Here is a 21,576-nt window from a genome sequence, read left to right on the forward strand (position 1 = left end):
GAATCTTCGTGCGGCTAAAGCCAGGCACCGCTGGAAAATGTGATTTCGGCTGCCTTATCTCGTTCCCATCACACTTGTCTGCTGCAGGTCACAGCGTCAACCAGCAGGTGCTGAACTCATCCACGGCCACGGGGCAGCGAGAGGGAAAAGAGCCGGAGGAAAGCGGGAGCGGGAATTGTGCAATCTCAGCCGGCCGGGAGCTGCGGGATCCCCCGGCGTGGCGCCGGGCACGGGCAGCGCTCCCAGCTCCATAGAGCCCTGCAAGGACACAAAGAGCACGGGCTGATCCCACCGGGAACGCCGCCTTGGAGGTCGGGGGAGCCGGGAGCGTGCGGGGATGGCTCCTGAGCAGCCACATCCCCTTAGCAGGTACGGGGAGCAGGCAGCAGCAGCTCTGTCCCCGCTCCGGGTGTCCCAGCCCCAGCTCTGCTCCCTCCTGCTCCTTCCAAACCCGAACCGTGTCCAACCCGCTCCTGTTGGAATGTCCAGCTCTACTCTTCCCAAAGGTTTTGCCTCAATGGATCTTTAGGGTAAAGGAGTGGCTGCTCCTGCCGCCGAGGAGCTGTGTCGCTGTGTCCCTGTCAGGGGAATGTCACAGCTCTGAACCGCCCGCAGCCCCTGCACCGGGTCAGCCCAGGACACAGCCAGGAACCTTTTTAGCTGCCTTCCGTCAGGGCTCTGCACCTCTGAGGGACATTTCTGTCACCGCTCAGCCAGCCTCTGCCTGTCACCGCCGGGGAGCCACCGCAGCCTCTTTGTCACTGAGGCTCTGGCTCCAACCAACAGCCCCGGGGCAGCGCAAGGGAGTTTCCAGCTAATGCTGCAGCAGGGCCACTGCTTCCCACCAACAGCCCGGGAAAATCCTTGGAAATGTGAGTGTTAAATGCCCTTCACCAGTGCGCTCTGAGCTCTCACCCAGCCATCTGTCAGAACGGCTTCAAAAGGGGCCCTGGAAACCCACCTAGAAGAGCTTCTCGTAGCACTTGTCACAGTGGACAATGTCCCGGTGGATGAATATTTTATCCAGGAGCTCGCCCATTGATTTGTGGCAAATTCCACACTGCCAAAGGGAAAACAAGGAGGTTGGACAGTGACCAAAATCCCCTGCAGGAGCAGGAGTAGGGAGTGGGCAGAGCTCTCTGTATCCTTGTATTAAGGGGTGAGGATGCAACCTTCGAGGCTACATCTTCCTATAACAGCCAAATGTCCCTGCAGGCCTCTTCCTCCCACATTCCCCATCCCTCCTCCTCCTCCCACTCTCCCCACAATCCCCACACACTTTCCTTAGGATCCCTGCAGGGTTTGAGGATTCAGCCACCTCCAGAGCACAAAGACCCCAGCTCTGCCCCGAGGACAGTGGGGCGAGGATGTGAGGGTGTTCTGAGGATGCTGCCAGTAATAAAGAATTCTCCTTGTTCTAGCATTTGTTCAAGGACCTGAAAACCTTCTGGGGACACCTGTGACTCCCTGACTGGTTTTGCTCCAGCATGAGGGAAGGATTTGGCACAGCCCATGTGTATCCCTGTGAAAGCCTGGGGATGGAATGTGCAGGAAGATCCCTGCTCCCAGCAGCGCAGCCCTGGCCCTTACCCTGAAGCAGTACTCGTGGCAGTGGATGTTCAGGTGCTCTATGATGATCTTGGGGCAGTCTCGGATCTCCCGGCTGCAGTAAGTGCACAGGGGCTCACTGGACCTGCAAAGGACAGGGCAGAGGATCCCTCTGTGATGCTCTGGTTCCAGCCCAGCACTGGTGCCAGGGGTTTATCCCAGCCATCAGCACTGCTGCCACACGTGTGAGGGACAGGACAGGGGGACTGTGCTGTCCCAGGGGTGCAGAGAGCACAGCAGTGGGGCAGGACAGACCTCAGAATCCTACAATTGTGGAATGGTTTGGGTTGGAAGGGACCTTAAAACTCATCCAGTCCCACCCCCTGCCACAGGCACTGTGTTTCCATTTATTGTGCTGCTGTTCCACCAAACACAGCCCAGTGTCCTGGAAAAGCAAACCCTTAAGATGATTTCTGATTGAGAATTTGGTGGACCCCTCCAAGGCAGCCCTGCCCTGTCCTACCTGTGCAGGGGAGCACTGGACAGGTAGCTGTGGTGGCGGTAGCTGCTTCTCTCCAAGTCACTCAAATCCACAAGGCTGCCGCTGCAGAAGGAAGGAAATGTCAGCACTCAACAGTGATATGTGGGAAGAAAATCTCAGATGGAATCATAATCCAATGATTTGGAATATCCTGGCTACCTGTTCCTTGGGGAGAAGGTCCTCAAAATGCTTTCCCAGGACACGAAGAGGACTTTAAGTACCCCCAGAGAGGACTCTCCAGGCAAAACTCCCCTGGCCTCACCTCACGTTTACATCTAGCCCATACAAATAGCAGCTTTTTACTGCTCAAACTCCAAACCTGCACTATTATGCGGGAAAAGGCACGGAGCACATCCCTGGCTTCATCCTCATCCCGCTGAGTGCTCCCTGTGCCCGAGTTTCCTGGATGTTTGGCTTATCTTTGGCTGCTGACAGCAGCTTTGCTGAGCTCCGGGACAGGCTGGAGATTTACAGAGTGTTATCAGCTCCCCCAGGGATGCCAGCACAGCGCTGAGGGAGGAGAAAGCCTGCGGGGAGCATCGAACTGGTGTGAACTGGGGCCACATCACTGTGAGGATGATGTGCGTGGGGCCAAATTCTGCTCTTGTCACGTTAGGGACAGTCTGGAGCAGAACACAAAGGACTGAAGATTTAAGCTAGAAAATCACGCAATTTAACTTTTTTAAACTCGCATACCGAAGCGAGAGCCCTCACCCTCCACATTCCCCTCACACATCCCAATCATTTTTGTTTGCAGGTGCTCGGCGAAGCCTCCCAGTGCCAAAGCCGCAGTGTGATGTTTCCATCCAGCTCAGAGAGGAGCTCCCCTGTCCCCTGGGGGCAGAGGGACGCAGGTCCTGCTGTCACCACCACGGCAGGACCCCGCAGAGCAGAACCTGCCTTCCCAATAACCCCTCCGGGCTGATCTGCTCCATCCTGGTGGGATGTGTGCGGTGGCAGACGCGTGTGTGACACACGGGGGTGACACCTGCCAGTGACCCGAGGTGTCCCCTGCGCTCCCTACCTGCCGTAGCGCGGCGAGGCTGCGAAGCCGCCGGTGTTCACGTACTCCTTGACAAAGAGGATCCCTCTCCTGGGAAAAGGGGAAGCATTTGCATGAGAAAAGAGCGGCTGGGGCTCGGGAGAGCCGAGCGGGGAGCGTGTGTGCCCCTGGACACGGAACGCGTGCGGCAGAGGCTGCGAGCGGGATGCTGTTGTTGTGGGATAAACCCTGCACAGCCAGCGTTGCTGCTAAATAACTCCTCTAATTACCCCAGCAAAACAAATCGAGTTAATGGGAAAGAATGGGATGGATAATGTAAACCCTTTCATCCAGTGACGGGTTTGAGGGATAAGCCTTTCCCAGCTCCCGTCAGGATTAGGCACACAATGGGCACGGGGAGAGCTCCCGGCTCCCCATAACCACTGAGCCCCGCGGCACCGACCCGCTTCCAGGGGCTCTTCTGCCTCTGGAATATCTCCGGTGTTTTCTGTGTCAACTGCTGCTGTTTGGCTGGGGGTGTTTTTACCTCCCCTCTATATTCCTCCTTTTCCATGGAATTGCATGCCCTACGCTGGTGCAGCTCCTGCAGGCTGAGGGGAGCCCTGACAGGAATTCATCAGCCTTTTGCCGTGGTGCATTTCCACTGCTGACTAAAAGCTGGGATTAATCCTCCCTTCTTACACTAAGCCCTGTCATGGCTAAGGAAAGAAACTCCTTTTTTTTTCCTTAAACTGAGCACGGGCTCTTTCTACATCATGGAATCACTGAATCATTCATGTTGTAAAAGACCCTGGCCCAGCCTGAGGCTGTTCCCTCTCCTCCTGTCCCTGTTCCCTGGGATAAGATCCCAAATCCCCCCGGCTGAGCCCTCCTGGCAGGGACTTGTGCAGAGCCACAAGGTCCCTCTGAGCTCCTTTTCTCCAGGCTGAGCCCCTTCCCATCTCCCTCAGCCCCTCCTGAGTCTCCATTCCCTTCCCCAGCTCCCTCAGCCCCTCCTGAGTCTCCATTCCCTTCCCAGCTCCCTCAGCCCCTCCTGGGGCTCCATTCCCTTCCCCAGCTCCCTCAGCCCCTCCTGAGTCTCCATTCCCTTCCCCAGCTCCCTCAGCCTCTCCTGGGGCTCCATTCCCTTCCCCAGCTCCCTCAGCCCCTCCTGGGGCTCCATTCCCCTTCCCCAGCTCCCTCAGCCCCTCCTGAGTCTCCATTCCCTTCCCCAGCTCCCTCAGCCCCTCCTGAGTCTCCAATCCCTTCCCCAGCTCCCTCAGCCCCTCCTGGGGCTCCATTCCCTTCCCAGCTCCATTCCCTGCCCTGGGCACACTCCAGCCCCTCAGGATGTGCCTTGTCCTGAGGGGCCCAGAAGTGACCCCTGGATTCCATGTGGCACCTCACCAGTGCCCAGCACAGGGGGACAATCCCTGCCCTGACCCTGCTGGCCACGGTGGGTGGCACCAGCCAGGTGCCAAAGCTGGAATTCCTCACAAACAGGACAGCCCCGTCCTGCAGGGAGGGGACTGTGCCCCCTCGGCTGTTTACCCGGCAGTGCTGGAGTCAGGCTGGTACCCAGAGCTGTAGAGCCTCTCACTGGAGCTGGAGAGGAGCCTGTGGACACAGGGAAAAGTCTGTGAGCTACGGCAGGATCCAAACTGGCAGCTAGGAGAAGGGCTGCCACTGCTGGGAGGGCAGATGGACAGCACAGCCCTTTGCCAGACCTTATCAGGGACCAAACCAATCCCTTTCTCCTTCTACATCTGCCACAGGACACAACTGCCTCCCTGGAGAAGGGATTTGGGGAAGTCTCATGGCCATGAGACAGAAGATCCAACAAGATCTTCCAGTGAGGATGGGCTGAGGGAGTGGGAGCAGCTACGGGGAGAAAGGGCACAGGAGGAGATGGGAATATTCCCAAAGCCAATGGAACTGGCCCCAGCTCTGTCATTTGAAGGAAGAATGCAACAAAACTATGGAAAACGGCTCTGTCCATCTGCTCAGGAAAGAGCTGGAATGAGGCTGACATTTCCTGGAGCAAATCCAAGGATCCTGTGCCTCCTCTTCACCCCCACAACTACCACTTGTTACAGATCCAGCCCTCAGCCCTGCCCTGGGGGCTGCATGGGGCATCAGACAGCACATGGGTGGGCTGGCCCTGCCAGGAGGGGCTGCAGCTGGCCCAGGATAATGGTGTTCCATCCTGAAAACCTCCTGCCTCTTCCAAAGGCTTTGTCCTGGGAGCAGTTCTGTCATTTAACCATTGACATTCTGGGGACAGTGACCCTCTCTCTTTGCTGTGATCTCTGTCTTCCTGTAGCAAAGGCCAATTCCTGGCCAGGAACCAGCTCCCATTCTCCTGTCCCTCTCTTCTGGCCTCCCACACAGTGAAAAATCTCCATGGATTTTTCTGGCTGTATCCCAGACCCTCTGCTAGGCAGCTTTAGCTAGGAATGGTTTAAGAGCTGGTCTGTGCCTCTGGATTATGCACACACTCCCTGGAAACCAATCCTTCCTCTCTCAGCTCTTGGCTTTGCCTGCTGGCTCCTCCTCCATAAATTCCTGGGAAGTTTCCCTCGGAGCCCTGGTGACTCCCTGTTTACCTGGTGCTGTTACTGTTTAAGCTGTCCATGTAGAACGGCACCCTGTGGCTTCTCTGGGACATGGACATGGTGGGATCCCTGGGAAGGGAGTCGTGGCTGGGGAGAGGAAGTGGAACAGTCTCAAGCTCCGAGTTTGGGCACCTGAGGGATGCTCACAGGGGCTGGGAATCTGGGCTGGGATCTCCCTGCTGGGCACTGAGCCCTCCCACTCCACAGCCATGGCACACCCAACGCCTGCTCCCATCCAGGGCATCGGCAGAGGGACCAGGACACCTGGACACTGGCAGTTTCCTTGGCTGGGATCCCAGCCCTGGACTCACCGTCCTGCAGAGGGGCTGAAGTCCCCGTGGCCCCTGGCGCTGTCATACCAGCTGCTCCTGGGGCTGCTGCTCCCGGAGTAAAGGCTCCCCTTGGGGTCTGGGCTGGGCCTGTGGGGCAGACACAAAGCCCTGAGCAGCAGGGGTCTCTGGAGTGCCCACACTGGGCTCACAGTCACTGCTGGGCTGCTGGCACAGCCCTGCAATCCCCGTCCCTGGAAGTGTCCGGAAAACGTGTGGAGGTGGCACTTGAGGCTGTGGCTTTGTGGGGACCATGTGACAGCACTGGATTGACAGCTGACGATCACAGGGGCCTTTTCCAGCCCTGAGGACACTCCAGGATTCCATCGTGCATTCCCCCGTGCTCTGCCCATTGCCCCTGTGCCAGTTCTGTACCCCACAGGGACAGCAGGCTCCAACCCCAGCACTGAGCAAAGCCAAAGCATTCCCAAAGGGAAGTTCCCAAAGAAGTGGCTGCCCCATTCCTGGCAGCATCCAAGGCCAGGCTGGATGGGGCTTGGAGCAGCCTGGGATAACAGAAGGTGTCCCATGGCAGCAGCTTTCCCTGTTTCTGCATCCCAAACCCTTACCTCCTGCTGCTGAACGCCTGGCTGTCCACATAGCCCGGGATCCTGTGGCTGGGCACGGAGCCTCCGAAGGACTGGCGGTCCTGGAACAGGGACACGGGGCTCTGGGACTCCTGGGCTCTGGGGACACTCTCCTGGGAGCTGAAGTCACACCTGCTGAAGAATTAAACCCAGTTTGACCATAAAGCCAAGGGGTGTCTTTGCTCTGAGCAGCTCACACGAGTGTTCAGGGTCTCTGAGGGTGGATCCTGCCACTTCCTCCAGGGAGAACTGGGACACCTTGGGGTTAACAGAGCCACAGGATCATGGAGCTCCAGAATGGGCTGGGTTGGGAGGGATGTCCAAGTTCATCCCAATTCCACTCCCTGCCATGGCAAGGACACTTTCCACTGTCCCAGGTCACTCCCAGCCCCAGTGTCCAGCCTGGCTTTGGACACTGCCAGGGATCCAGGGGCAGCCACAGCTTCTCTGGGAATTCCAGCCCAGTCCCTGCCCACCCTGCCAGGGAACAATTCCTGCCCCAGATCCCATCCAGCCCTGCCCTCTGGCAGGGGGAAGCCATTCCCTGTGTCCTGTCACTCCATCTCTTGTCCCCAGCCCCTCTCCAGCTCTCCTGGAGCCCCTTTGTGCCCTGTCAGGGGCTCTGAGCTCTCCCTGGCTCCTTCTCCTCTCACCCCCAGCTCTCCCAGCCTGGCTCCAGAGGGGCTCCAGGCTCGTGGCCTCCTCTGGACTCTCTCCAGCAGCTCCAGGTCCTTCTGATGCTGAGCTGCAACAATTCCTGTGGGAGATCCCTGCAGTGCTGTGCTCCTTCCAAGGTGAAAGGTGGCACTGGCAGAGCCTGTATGGCTTCCTGAATTCCCTAAGCCAGGAAAGGAGCATTTGGATGCTTTGGGACAGGCCAGGAAGGAGAAGTGGAGCTGTGTGAGGGATGTCCTGGTGCCCTGGCTCTGTACCTGTCCCTGCGTGGCTCAGACTCATTTGCAGGTGGAATCTCTGGAGCTGGGATGCTGCTTCCTCCAGAAACAGAGCTGGACCTGCCAAGAGATGAGACCTTTATGGTCTGTGGAAGCACCCTGAGCACAGAATTCCTGCGGGATGGAGATGCAGCCCCTGGAAAATCTCCTGCCTCAAGGAAGAAAATAAAAAATAAACTGCAGTATCCCTGCATGGAAACGTGCCAGATAGAATCACAGAATCACAGAACTGTTTGGTTTGGAAAAGCCCTCTAAGATCACCAAATGCAACCACCCAGCACTAACCCCAGTCCTCAACTAACCCAAAGTGATGGGGAAAAAAAAAAAAAAAAAACAGATGGAAAATCCAGACCTCTTAAGAAACAGGGCTGAGAGGAAGGACCCCAACCACGGCACCTGTAGTGCCTCCTCCAGAGCCCCCTGCAGCAAATTCCCCACGTCCTCCCGCCAGGAGCAGCCTCCCGCCAGGAGCAGCCTCCCGCCAGGAGCAGCCTCCCTGCAGTTTCTCTTGCCTTCTTGCAGTGGTCTCCTCACTCTGCACACAGGATGACATTCCCAGATCCCTGTCCTTGCTCCCAGCCGTGTCCTGGGAGTGCAGCTCAGACCTGGGGACACAAACACTCTGGTCACCCTCTGATTCCAAGGTGTTCTCACTGACACTCCTGGGAGGGAGCCCAGTTTAACCCAAGAGCCTCAACTCTTCCAACTTAGGCAGAAAATACGGACAAAAGAAAGGAAATCAGTCCATAAAGTCCTTCCATGTGGGCACCCACCGGACTGGGGAAGTTCAAAACCAGACCCAGCCTTACCATGGAGCCTAATGACAAATTTTGTTGCTTATTTTCTCTCCCTAGAGACCCTCTGCTCCCAAATTTAAATTCCAGGAAGCAACTCCTGGCAGTCCAGCTGGACAGGGTGTGATGGCTCCAGCTAAGGAGGCTCTTTTCTCCCAGATTTTCCTATAAAACCGTGGTAAAAGGTTCATGCAGTAGAAGCAGCACTGGAATCAGGCACAAAACAGCCCCAAGTTGCACTAGAGGAGGTTTAGGTTGGATACTGGGAAAAAATTCTTTGTGGAAACTGTTGTCAAGCCCTGGAAATGTTCAGGAAATGTGGACATGGCACTTGAGGACATGGGTTGGTGCTGAACATGGTGATGGTGCTGGCTGATGCTTGGACTTGATCCAGGAGGTTTTTTTTTTCCAACCTTAACAATCCCATGATTCTATGAAAAGGAGAACCTGGGAGGATATTTATCAGCAGGAGGAAGAGGCCTAAGGAATGGCCCCACATCCCACAGGAGAAGGCAGGGAGGATATCCCAATCCTTACCTGGCCCTGCTGGGCTCAGTGGGATCCTTCAGCCTCGGGGGCTCTGGGCGGGTGTCATGGCCAGGAGCTCCTTGGTCCTTCCCAGTGAGGCTGGCTGAGTCCAGAAACCTGAACCAGAGATCCAGGGTTGGGAAAATCCAGCCTGGGATGGGCAGACACCCATTCCCTGGAGAGGAGCAGGCTGGGAGCAGGAGCAGAGCCATTCCAAAGAGCCCAGATCACTCCCAGCCCCAAGCAGCCCAGATCATTCCCAACCAGCCCACGTCATTCCCAGCCAGCCCAGATCATTCCCAACCAGCCCAGATCATTCTCAAACAGCCCAGATCATTCCCAGCCAGCCCAGATCATTCCCAGCCAGCCCAGATCATTCCCAACCAGCCCAGATCATTCCCAACCAGCCCAGATCATTCTCAAACAGCCCAGATCATTCCCAGCCAGCCCAGATCATTCCCAGCCAGCCCAGATCATTCCCAACCAGCCCAGGTCCCCCATTCCTCACCTTGTCTCATCCCAGTAGGGCTGGTGGTGGGATGGGCCCTCAGGACTTGTGGAGCTGCTCCTCTCCTCGTAGCCCAGGACAGAGCTGGAAACCATAACAGCTCCATCACATCCCTAAAACCTGGCACCTGGCCCTGCTCTGCTCCCTGCTCTGCTGGGGCTTTTCCCTAGGACAGTCCATGGCCCCATGTTCCAGCTGCTTCCAGCCCCAGGCTGCTGCTCCAGCATCCCTGGATTATCAGGGAATTAAAGGCAGGGACTGAACCCCACTGAGAACACAAGAGGAGGAAAATCTGGAGTGCTTTTCTGGCCTCAGAGGAGATGGAGGGGGGTAAAACACAAAGGTCATGGTTTATTTAAACCTCACTTGTCTCCATGCTTGGGGAAAAAAAAGCAGGAGGAGGAACAGCCTCTTTCTGTGCCAGCCCATTCAGGTTCCCCTTAATACTCAGGATTGTTCTTACACTCACTAAATTCTCCCTACTCTTACCCTTTAAAGGAATATTCTGTGTCCTCGATGTGCACAGGGGCTCTCTCAGTGGGACAAAAAGGGACATCAGACTGCAAGGGTGACCTGACAAAAAAAAAATGAAAAAAAGAGAGGAATTTAGAGATTCCAAAAGGCTCCAGGGGATTTGTATGGAACAGCAACACTGCACTTTGCATCAGAGCCCTGAGTGCCACCTCCAGGGATGGGCACTCCAAACCTCCCTGGGCAGCCCCTGACCACCCTTCCCACGGAGAAATCCCTCCTGAATTCCCAGGCTGCTTCTCTGGGAAGGAGTGGTGTAACAGTGAACAGAAAGACGCTGTCCCCACTGTTTACCCACACAGGAGTTTTTTTTTTCTTTTCCAGCTGCTCTGTTGCCCAGTTTGGATTCTAGTTTGGATTCTAATCCCAGCCCTACTGTGGACAAGTCACTCATTCCCAGCCCAGCAGCAGAGATACTCATTCCCAGGCCCTGGGTCACACCTGGTGTCCCCCTGGGAGGGCTCAGATGGATGGAGCAGCTTCTCTGGAGCATCCCCAGCTCTGTCCCAGGAGCCAGAGCTGGACCTGTAAGAGAAGGGGGTTGGTCCCAGCAGGAAGGAGAACACCAAGAAGCAAAAATTTCCACCATGGGGTTTTCCTGGCTCCAACGGGGCATCTCTGCCTCCCTCCTGCTTAGCTCTGGGAATTTCCTCCAGGGCTAAGGCCCAGATCCAACCCACCTGTCCCCGTGTGAGAAAAGCGGCTGGAAGATTTCTTGGAGCTGCTGGGTCAGGCCCACCTGGGCTGCTCCCAGAACTCACCCCCAGGGCATCCCAGGTCAGGAGAACCACCCCTCTGACCCAAAAATGGAGGAGAAAAATGGAATTTTCCACTCACTCTGATGGGTAAAACCCATTATTGGCTTCTGTGGGCTCAGGAAACCTGGAAAAGAGAGACACAACTCGAGGAATGTTCTACAGTGACTTTCCCGTGCATTTCAGAGAGGAGAGAGCAGCTCTGCAAGGCTCGGGTGGAATCTGTCATTCCATCAGCAAATATCCATCCCAAAATTCCAGCTCCAGAAGGGAATTGTTTGGCTCAGGCAGTGCCCAGGTCAGGATCCCACAGTGACTTTACCTTCCATTTGTGGAAGCCTCAGTGGCTCTGGGAGCCTCTTCATCCCACGGGAACCTCTCAGGCTTTTCCTTCAGAGCTTTGTCACTAGAAAAAGGAAAACCCCAGTGAAAAATGGGACTGGTCATCGTTTGTAATGTATCACCCTAGGAAAAAAAAAAAATCTGCTGATATTTGCTTGGGCAATGAAATGGGGTTAAATCTCTGCATTGGGGTGGGCAGGGCTGCAGGTCATGGGTCATGGACCAACACCAGCAGGAGCCACCAAAGACCAGCCCTTGGAGCTGGGGCAGTTCCAGGGAATGGCAGCGGGAGGCAAACGGAGCAAAATGAAGTGAAATGCAGGGAGGGGAGTGTCCAGGGAGGAGAATCCCAGAGATCTCTGCCAGCTTTGCCAGCAGAGGCTGCCCTTGGGGTGCAGCCCAACCCAGGGCTGGGGGACACCAGGACAGAGCCAGGGTCAGCCCTTGGCCCAGCAGCACAGAGCAGCCCCATTCCTTACCCCTGCCCACGCTGGGACACCGTTTCCAAGGAGAATTTCCCATTCAGGGCCTGCCTGTCCTCACCATTCCTGCAGGGAAAAGAGCAGGACCATAAAAAAGGGAGAAGAAGAGCCTCAGGAGCTGCACAGAAAGTGCTGGGAGTGAGCTGCAAACAGGGCAGGAAGGCATCAAAGGGGAAATGATCAGCTGGGCTATGGAGGGGGCTGCAGGTCTGGGCTCAGATTCCCAGCACAGCCCAAATTCCCACACATTTGGGCAATGCTCAAACCTGGGAGACCCTCAGCTCCCATCTGGGAATGTTTCCTCCCCGAGGCTTCTGCCCCTTCCCTGGAATTCCCTGTGTGGTGTTTGCTGTTCTGGAGGGTTCTGTGTCTCCAGGGAATCCCCAATTCCCAATCCTGCCCTGGGGGATCCTGAGGCTGCTGCAGGGCCCCACACCCACCTGATTTCAGCACAAGTGGAGATTTCCCCCCGAGTGTCACTCAGGGGTGGGGACATTTGGCTCCTGCTGCCTGGTTTGGGGCTGCAAGAGAGGACAAATTGTCATTCCTGGTCAATCCAGCTCCAACTGCAGCAAACCTGCACTGGAGCCTTCCTAATGGGAATGAATCATCACTCCTATCAATCCATCCACTGGCAAAGCCATCTTCGCAGAAGCAAGTTTTAAATTAAAAACACTCGATTTTTGCCAGGAATTTCCACTTCCTGCAGTGGCACATCAGTAAAAGCACCAGGACAACGGCAGCAGCCAAAGTTTGCAGTGAGAACTATTCCACCTTTTTTATACCCCGGGAATGGATTCAGCCAAAACCACTGGAAAACAACTGAAAATTATTCCCTTACAGCTGGATGGGGTTTGGAGAAACCTGGGATAGGGGGTGGGCTTTAAAGTCCCTCCAACCCAAAGCATTCCAGGATTCCACGTTTGGGGTTTTCCCTTTTGGGTTCTGAGCTCTTCCATAGGGATATTGTCAGATCCTGGCAGGACATCACACGGATTTCAGCCACGAAACCTTTGTGAAGAGCTGTCTGGATGGGTTTGGTTCCTCCTCTCACCTGGGAGAGGCTGCTGCTGGCTTGGGCTCATCCCAGGAAGACACAGGGCTGGTTTTTCTTAGCCCATTAGCACTGGGAAAAAAAAAAAAAAAATTAAAAAAAGAGAATAAAATAACAAATTAACAAAACATTAAGCCGTTAACAGGTAATTTTTAGGAGCGTCTCCCACGGGAGCACAAATGCTGCTTTGTGCCCACAGCTCCTGAGCAGTGTCCCTGTGCTCTTTGGCACTGCTGCCACTCACATCTGCCTTTGTGCTGGGACACTCGGCTTTGGAAACTGATTTTTCCAAATTTATCTGATTTTTCAACTGATTTTTCCCATTTATCCCAGCTGGAGCTGTTTCTATCCCCGGTGTTTCCTGGAAGGTCTCCTCTGCAAACACTCCGTGTCTGGCTGTGTTTGTAGAGCTGATAAATGCCGTTTTCCCGGAGCAAAGCCCTGAATTTGCCATCCCACCCCGAGGAATGAATACCTGCTGCTGTCCGGGGTGAACCTGGATGGACCCGGCCCAGGGGAGCTCCTCCTCTGCTGCCCTTCCTCCTCTTCGATCTCAATTCTTCCCCCGGGGAGAAAGAGACAAATGTCACATCATTTCCTCCTTTTTTTTTTGGTAGCTTTCCAGGCAGTTTATCCCAGTTTTCCCCTGTGTCCCGGGCAGGTCATTCCTGCTCCAGCTGAGCATCCCACGGGGCAGAACGCAGTGGGGTCACTGGGATTTTTCCAGAGGGAGCCCTGGGCACGTTCCTCTGTCCCCTGACAGCCAGGACAACCAGGAGGGAGATGCCTGAGGAGCATCCTCCTGGCCAGCTGCAGCAGCCTCCCAGGAACCACGAGGGCTGTGACTGAGCCTCCCCAGTTTCAGGCTGCCCATAACCCAAAGCACCATCGGGATTGTGTTCCCGACACTGTTTCTCCCAAAAAACCAGCGGGATCCAACCCCCAGCATCCTCTTTTGGGGAATTCTCATTCCTCTGCTGTGGAACAGGATCTGCTGTCCCAGCCTGGCACATGCACCCAACCCCAGCAGGGCGCCCTGGGGTCCTACCTCTTGGCAAACAGTGGTGGGAATTCCTGTGTTGGGCTGCTGTGGAGGAAGGATCAAGGAGCAGTTAAAGGATTGGAGGGAAGGACACCCCCTGGGCAGGGGCAGAGCCCCCCAGGACCCTGCCCCAGGTGTGCCACGTCCTGTCACCTCCTGTCCCCCGCCAGGGCTGTCCCACCTGGGCAAGTTCCCAATGGAATAACACAACAGAACTGCAGAGAGCAGCTGAAGGACTGAGGCTGAAAATGGGACTCCCATGGTTTTTATTTTCCAGGAGTTTCATCCCTCCCAATAAGGAAGACTTGGAGGATTTCCCAGTTCTGCAGGAGCCTGCAGATACCACGGCATCATGGAAAGGTTTGGGCTGGAAGGACCTTAAAGGTTTTCCAGCCCCTTCCCCTGCCATGGGCAGGGACACTTTCAACTATCCCTGGCCACCCCAGTGTCCAGCCTGGCCTTGGACATTCCAGGGATCCAGGGGCTGGTGCAGGATCACCCTGTGCCAGCCCTGCTCACCCTGTCAGGGAACAATTCCTGCCCCAGATCCCACCCAGCCCTGCCCTGGGCACTGGGAAGCCATTCCCTGTGTCCTGTCCCTCTGTCCCTTGTCCCCAGCCCCTCTGCAGCTCTCCTGGAGCCCCTTTAGGAGTTCTGGAGCCCTGCCAGGGGCTCGGAGCTCTCCCTGGAGCTTCTCCTCCCCAGGTGAGCACCGCCAGGCTCTTTCCTCCATGGAAGGAGCTGGAGCCCATCGCTGTGGCCTGTCCTTGGCTGCTGGGTTGGAGAGGCTCCTGTCAGCTCCAGCAGCCCTTCCCTGTGCCATCCCAGCCCCCGGGCACTGACCCGTTGCTCTTCTTGGCAGCGGACAGGACGTAGGCGCGCTCCCGGCCCGCCGAGCGCCGCAGGACGCTGTTGGCAGCCTCAGCCCTGCGGGGACACAGAGGACAGGGCTGACCCTGACACAGCTCCTGTGCTCTGGGCAGCAGATTTCGTGGGGGTTTGGAGTGGTTAAGGTTGGAAAAGGCCTTTAAAATCTTCTGGTCTGACCGTCAGCTATGACCATCACTACTAACCCATATCCCCAAGTGCCACAGCCACAGGTTTTTTTGGATACTTCCAGGGATGGTGAGTCCACCACTGCCCTGGGCAGCTGTGCCACGGCTGGACAATCCACTGCAGACCTGGATTGTTGAATATTGGGTTCCATGGACAAAAAAATGGGACGGAGGCTCTGTGGCTGACACACCCCATGGAGTGTCTGCACTGACCTCGGTACTACCACGTGTCCCAAGGGAGAAGGGATCACTGCCAGGGATCCAGGGGCAGCCACAGCTGCTCTGGGCACCCTGTGCCAGCCCTGCCCTCCCTGCCAGGGAACAATTCCTGCCCAGTCTCCCATCCATTGCTGCCCTCTGGCAGTGGGAAGCCATTCCCTGTGTCCTGTCCCTCCATCCTTTATCTAAAGTCCCTCGTCAGCTCTTTAGCAATTGGACCCCAGGGGACATTGACCAAGTTTTCCTTTGCACAGATCATGCAGCTGAGGAAAAGGATCCTCAGAAACTCCATGAAAAGCAGCGAGGCTGCAGCCAGAGAGACCAGACCTGCTCCTGTCCACGTCCTGGGCCCCATCCCTGGAGTGTCCCAGGCCAGGCTGGACGGGGCTTGGAGCAACCTGGGACAGTGGAGGGTGTCCCCGCCATGGCAGGGGTGGCACTGGACGAGCTCTGAGCTCTTTTCCACCCAAACCATGCTGGGATGATCCTCTGATCCTCTTCCCAGCAGGAGAAGTGCCTGGAGCTGCCCCTGGGATGATCCCAGCCCCAGGGAGCACCCGCCGTGGGAGGAGCTGGTTGTGCATCCCCACGTTTCCCACGGACACGGGGCAGCCCGTGGATCCCACAGCCCTTCCCAGCTGCCTGGTTAATTGGGCCGTGCTGTCAGGCTGCATCACGTCAGGATTGGAACGGCGTTTTGTCGGGAGCGCGGTGGCCCGTGGGCACGGCCGGGCTGGGAGAAGGGAGAGCTGTGCTTATCCTTGGATTGCACCCAGCCCTGATCCGTGCCCAGGTCCACCAAGCCTCCAGGATGGGACAGAGCTTGTGGCTGTCCCTGCGGGAGCACAGAGACACCTCCAGGCCTCACCTCTTCTTGTGCTCAGCCGCAGAAAAAGGCACATCCTCCTCGTCCCCATCCACGGATTTCTGCCGGACGTTGTAGGGAGCCCTGGGAGGGGAAGGGAGAGCCAGGGTCAGGGAATTGCTGCTGTGCCTGGGGCAGCAGGAGCCAAACATCAGTGAATCCAAGGGAATGGTTCACACCCTGGAAGACACCTGTATTTTCCATAGGGGTGCACATGTCCCTGAAGGACTTTTTCCCTTAGTCCAGAAGCCCCAACCCCATTCTGGATCAGAGCCATGCTCTGGGACACAAAAAGCTGGGCAGGAAGTGCCCACAGTGCTGCTCTGCCACAAGGATCCCCCTTTCTTTTCTCCAGGCTTCAGGGGTGCTCCAAACCCAGCTCCCGGGCTGATCCTCCATCCCTGCCTGGTGACAGAGTCCCCTCCACGCCAAGGCTGGTGTCAGTTCCAGGAGTGTCTCCTGGCCCACCCTGGGAACCACTGGAGAGTCCAGTGGAAGCTCCAGGAGCAAAGGCACAGAAGCAGCTGCTCCCTTTGCACACTCACAGTTTCTTGTAGTCCTCTGTGGTCATCCTGTATCCAGAGGAGGAGCGGCTCTGTCCCTTCAGGGGCGTGCTGAGGGGACAAAACCACGCCTGAGAATGTGACCTCCCCAGGAAGGGAGAGGAACAGCATCACCCCAAACACCCCCAGGGAATTCCCTGATTCCAGGGAATGCTGCTCAGCTGAAGGGCAGCATTTGGCTCCTTTCCAGGAGGGGACAGAGGGGACACACTCGTACTTTTTCTGTGCCTGACTGGGAGGTGAAGAATCCGGCGTGGACGAGCTCTTCTCGATGGTCCTGGTGAACACACCCCTGGGGAGGGAAAGGCACCTTAAAAGTTTGGTTGGAAAATGGAAATGGCTCCAAGAGCCAAGCTCAAACCACCAGCCAAACAACAGGACTGGCTCTTGACCCTGAGCACTGGGATGTTCCCAGCAGGTAGAACCCAGGATGGAACGTTTTCTCTGCTTTTTGCTCCTGATCCAGGTCTCCTCCTGTTGCTTCAAGTTTCCCTGATTGCATTTTGTTCTCACACAGCTTCAGGTAAACTGTGTGTATTTTTAGAATTTATCTATTTGGTTTACACATTTCTCCTCTGGGAGGAGAAAGATGATGGATGGTGATGTTCACCAAAGAGGTGGTGACCTGTGTAGCCAATCTTGGCCTGTCTGTAAAACTGTATATATTATGGAGTCAGAGAAATAAAGTTCAGAGCTTTCCTGGTGACCTTTCTGCTGCCTGCTTTGTTCTTTCATGTCCCTAAGAGACATCCTCCCCTGCAGCCCAGATCTCTCCCGTTCCACACTCACCTGATGAGGTACCCAGCCTGGGGCTTGGAGGCAGAGGACCTGTGCAAAGAACAGACATCAGGGAGGAAAAAAAACACGGGGAAAACAACAGCAGCAGCACCGGGAGTGAAGGGGAATGTCCACGTGGATGTCAAAACAAAAATCCAGCTAAGCAGGCCTGGAGGGGTCCCACAGCTGGATTGACCCTGGAGCGATGTTTGAACATGAATAATCATCAGAACAAGCTGGGAAGGATTTTCATAGGGGAAAATGGATTTTATAGATGGATCATATATATGGATTTTATTTTATTTTTATAGGGGAAAGTGGAGTTAGTCAATTAATGTTAGCTGTGCTGGCAGTGTTCTCTGGCCCTGCATTGCCTCCCCAGGGTGTGGCACTGAAGGGGAAATCAGATGTGAGACAGATCCTGATTATTTTATCGCTGGAGAGCAGCAGCTCCATTCCAGCTCCTCTGAGGATGATTCCCAGGGAGGAAGCACATGGGGCTCCTCTGGAGAGCCTGACCAGGGGTGGGGACACCTGGCACAGGGAAAGGGGAGCAGGGGACTGCTGACGGGAGAGGGCAGACCTTTCCCAAGGGTTTGCTGTGTCAGGATATTCCTACAAGCTCCTGAGCCCCCGGAGAGCCCTCGTGCTCTGCACCAAACCCAGCCCCAGCCCGGGCTCCCCCTGCCCTGAGGAGCCCCTGCTTGGAGCTCTGAGGGGCTGCAGCAGCACAGCAGCCGGTGTCCCATCCCAGCCCTGTGGGATCAGGGGCTCAAGGGCTCCATCCCTCCGAATTGAAGCCATCCCTCCGAATTGAAGCCATCCCTCCGAATTGAAGCCATCCCTCCATCCCGCTGGACCCCTCGGGAGCCAGTCCACCTCTCTCCAAGGTGAGGCATCACCGTGAGCAGGGCTGAGGAGGGTGCAGAGCAGAGGGGACAGCAGAGCAGGGGAGGAGCAGGATGGGGCCTGGAGTTACCTGTCCTGCTGGGGAGCAGTGGCTTTGGGGGCTCGGGGTCCCCCAGCAGCCTGTCCAGACCTGAGGGAACAAACACAAGCAGTGGTTAGCTAAATGCTGGATGTGGCCGTGATGAGTTTGGGGAGAGAAGGAGGAGAAGAGGGATTTGGAGTTGGTTTGTTCCCCAGTGAGGAGGAGCTGGAGCAGACTGGTGTTCCCTGGCACGGGGCACTGTGTGACACGCAGGGAACTGTTTGATCTCCCACCTCTTCCATCCTAAACTCTCTCCACCCAGGCCTGCCCTGAGTTTCTCACTCTGAGATGCTGAAGAACAATCTGGCTCCACAAAACTCTGGAGCTCTCCCGAGACTTCCAATCTGCCTGTGCTGCTGAGCTCCAGCTCCAGCAGAAGGCATTTGTCTGAGCTCCTCCCCACCCTGCATCCATCAGAAAGAAACAGGAGCAGCAATTCCTTTGGCAGTGTCACTGCCTGGCACCAAAGGGACCCCAAAACTTGTCACAGCACATCTTGTGCTGCAGAGAGGGGGACAGGGGGTGGGGATGGGGTGACGAGGGGCTCCTGGCCATGCCACTTCGACAGAACAACACGAGGGCAGCATTTCTGGCAAAGACCACCAGGAGACTGTGCTACAAATGTGGGGACCCTGGACACACCATGAAAAATCGGCAGGAGGCACAGGATTACCTTACTGCTGCCCTAGCTGTAAAAAGGGAAGGCATTATGCAAATCTGTGCCACTCCAAGCTGGATGGAAATGGAAAACCTGTGCCTAGCATCCCTCCCGGGCTCCTCCAGCCCAGCTCTGGGGAACGCAGCCGCTGCCAAAAGGAGCAACCAGCCAACAACAACCAACTCTGCAGTCCAATCCAGAGATTGAACAATCAGAGTTACAGGGCTCCTGGACTCGGGAGAGAAGGTGACAGTGATTTCTCATCTGTGCTGGCCGAAGGGCTGGATTCAGTGACACCTTCAGACCCTCCTGGAGAGCCCAGAGCTCCAGGAGCGTTTGCACGACGCCTTGGGCACGGGGTGTCTGTGCAGAGCAGATCCCGCCGGCTCCCTGCCAGCTCAGGGAACCGCGCTGATGGAAAAGGGCAGGAGAAGGAAACGTTCTCACCGGGGGCTGCTCTTCTCCTCGTCCGAGTCGGAGCTGCGGTGCTGGATCCAGCTGTTGTCGCCGCGCAGGGTGGTGCGGACCTTCATCTGCCGGATGATCCTGCGGCGATCCTCGTCCGAGGGCGGGATCAGCCCTCCTGGAGAGGGGACACGGGGGAAGGTGCCTTAGGGTGGCCTCAGGGTGCCCGCAGCCCTGACTGCCTGCTCTGTTAGTGAGGGTGTTGTGTTCGGTGCTTTTAAGGCCGGCTCTGGGAGCGGAGCAGGGAAAGGAGAAGCGCACAGGTTGTTCTGAAAACCAGCGCTGACTCCTCTGCATCCCCGTGCAGGACTGTGTGGGTCTGAGACTGCACAGACACAGGACACAGATAGCTTTTTTTGTGTTGGTTTTTTTTTTTTTTTTTTTTTTTTTTTTTTTTCCTCTTCCCCATCCCCCCTTTTTTTTTTTTTTTAATTTATTTTAATTAATTTATTTTTTTCCTCCCCTCTCTTTTCTTAGGTCTGTTTAAACCCGCTCCAAACTGAAGAACTCCCAGGATCCCGGGGCAGATGGGATCCATCCCGGCACGGATGACATTGGAATGTCAGACATTCCAACACTGGGTGGGACTTTCCCCAGCTCCGATGGGAGATGGAGCTGTGGCCATCCACACCTCAGGATCAGCGTCCCGTGGGATCACAGAGGTTCGTGCAGAGCTCCCACACCTCAGTGAAACGCCTCCCTGGTGGCCTGTCCCAGCAGAGACATTCCAGCGGCTCCAGCCGGGCACAGGGAACAGAGGAAAACAGGGAGGGGAAGGAATTACCTTTAGTGACACCCAGGGACATCATGGTCTCAGCAGCACTTTCCCTTTCTGCCACTGCTCACAGCCAACACGCCCCTGGAAGAAAGGGAGAAGGGGATAAGCAAAATATCACTTTGGTATAAAAATTTGGCAGGCAGGGGCAGAGCAGAGCACAGCCACGGTGCCCAGAGGATGGGGAGACTCTGGCCTTGCTCCCCACCCATGAACCCGCAGGGAAAATCAAACCCAGCCATGCCGGAGGTGTTTCTCCAGATCTGGGAGGAAAGTGCTGGAGGAGACCTTGCGAAAGTGCCCAGAGCCACTCAGGTGGGCCAGACCTTCTGGATCCACAGAACTCCTGGGTTCCTGAGTATCCCTGGGATTTGTGTCAGGTGGGGTGAGAATGACCCAGGTTAATTCTGTTTGTGCTTGTCAGAAACGGTTCTGGTTTCACTCCTGATTTTCCCATGGAAGCTGCAGGATGAGCTTTTGTTTTCACAGGAGAAAAATCAGGCATTGAATCCCAGAATGGTTTGGGTTGGATGGGACCTCAAATCTCCTCCAATTCCAAACCCTCCCGTGGCAGGGACACCTTCCAGGTTTTACCACCCCCAGTCTTGGCAAAAGCCTCTCCTGGATTCTGGAGCCGGAAATAAAAGGCCCAACCCTCTTTGGGAGAATCTGGAAGGAGGCTGTTGCTCCCTGCTGGTGGGCCTGTCCCTGCAGCATTCCCGGGAAGCCACATGCCCGGCAGGAATGCTGCCTGCTGATCTCACTGCTTGGCACAGCTCCTCCCCTGCCTTGTCTCAGCCGGGATCTGCTGGTCCCCTCCTCTTCCCCAAGGCTCCTCACCCTCTGCAAACATTCCCGAGCATCACACCCAGCCCCGTGCCATCCAAACACACGGCAGCCCGCTGATACCCCAGTATTCCTGCTGATTTTGGGGATAACCTTTGATTTATGGTCCGGCTCGTGTCCTTGGTACAACCCATCCCTCATCCTGTGTGCGGGATAAATGGAACTGGTGCCCAGCTTTGGACACCAGCCCCTGGGACAGAGCACTGGGGTGTCCCAGGCAGCAGGAGATCCATAAAAATGGTGAATTCCTCTGACAAAGCATCCAACAGGAGCCACCCAGCACAAGAGATAAATGTCCTATCTGCACAGGAGCAAAATCCCATCAAACTGTGTCCTGATGCACGCTCCAGATGGGAATGCTGCTAAAATCCGTGCTAAGCATCACAGAATCCCTATTTCCAAAGGCATGGAAGCCCACCAAGACAACACACACAGGTTCTTCCCAGCTCTGGGAATCCTGGGGTTCATGGGCAGCTTTGCTGAGAGCCAGAGATCAAACCTGCCTGAGTGTCCCACTGAGGAGCCTCTGAAGCTGCTCACCCCGTGAGGAAATCCACCCCAGGGTATTTGATGAGGAAAGCCATCCCAGGGTATTTGGTGAGGAAAGCCATCCCCGGGTATTTGATAAGGAAGCCATCCCAGGGTATTTGATAAGGAAAGCCATCCCAGGGTATTTGATGAGGAAAGCCATCCCAGGGTATTTGATGAGGAAAGCCATCCCAGGGTATTTGATAAGGAAAGCCATCCCAGGGTATTTGGTGAGGAAAGCCA

General features: G+C 56.0%; 1 protein-coding gene across 1 annotated transcript; it reads right to left on the reverse strand.

Annotated features, from left to right (window-relative positions):
* Nucleotides 1-946: 946 nt before the first annotated feature.
* Nucleotides 947-20,040, reverse strand: ZNF185 (zinc finger protein 185 with LIM domain). The gene is made up of 29 exons (XM_066333901.1): nt 19,969-20,040; nt 19,167-19,302; nt 18,050-18,109; nt 17,083-17,121; nt 16,511-16,585; nt 16,276-16,344; nt 15,734-15,814; nt 14,435-14,518; nt 13,598-13,636; nt 13,025-13,108; nt 12,550-12,621; nt 11,936-12,016; nt 11,493-11,561; nt 10,994-11,077; nt 10,754-10,798; nt 10,358-10,441; nt 9,875-9,958; nt 9,386-9,469; nt 8,887-8,994; nt 8,068-8,160; nt 7,535-7,615; nt 6,585-6,737; nt 5,998-6,105; nt 5,678-5,773; nt 4,623-4,688; nt 3,114-3,182; nt 2,072-2,152; nt 1,591-1,693; nt 947-1,060 (listed from the first exon to the last, which is right to left on the reverse strand). The coding sequence occupies exons 1-29, from the start codon at nt 19,991-19,993 to the stop codon at nt 962-964; spliced, it is 2,352 nt and encodes a 783-aa protein (XP_066189998.1). The 5' UTR covers nt 19,994-20,040; the 3' UTR covers nt 947-961.
* Nucleotides 20,041-21,576: the final 1,536 nt, after the last annotated feature.

Source organism: Sylvia atricapilla, chromosome 21 (genome assembly GCF_009819655.1).
Source record: "Sylvia atricapilla isolate bSylAtr1 chromosome 21, bSylAtr1.pri, whole genome shotgun sequence".
NCBI lineage: Eukaryota > Metazoa > Chordata > Aves > Passeriformes > Sylviidae > Sylvia > Sylvia atricapilla.

Coding starts and splice junctions, on each gene's coding strand:
- ZNF185 (XM_066333901.1), bottom strand. CDS start 19,993: ATGATGTCCCTGGGTGTCACTAAAG. Junction 8,995..9,385: donor CCCTACTGGGATGAGACAAG/GTGAGGAATGGG, acceptor TCTCTGGTTCAG/GTTTCTGGACTCAGCCAGCC. Junction 6,106..6,584: donor CAGGCGTTCAGCAGCAGGAG/GTAAGGGTTTGG, acceptor TCTGCCCCACAG/GCCCAGCCCAGACCCCAAGG.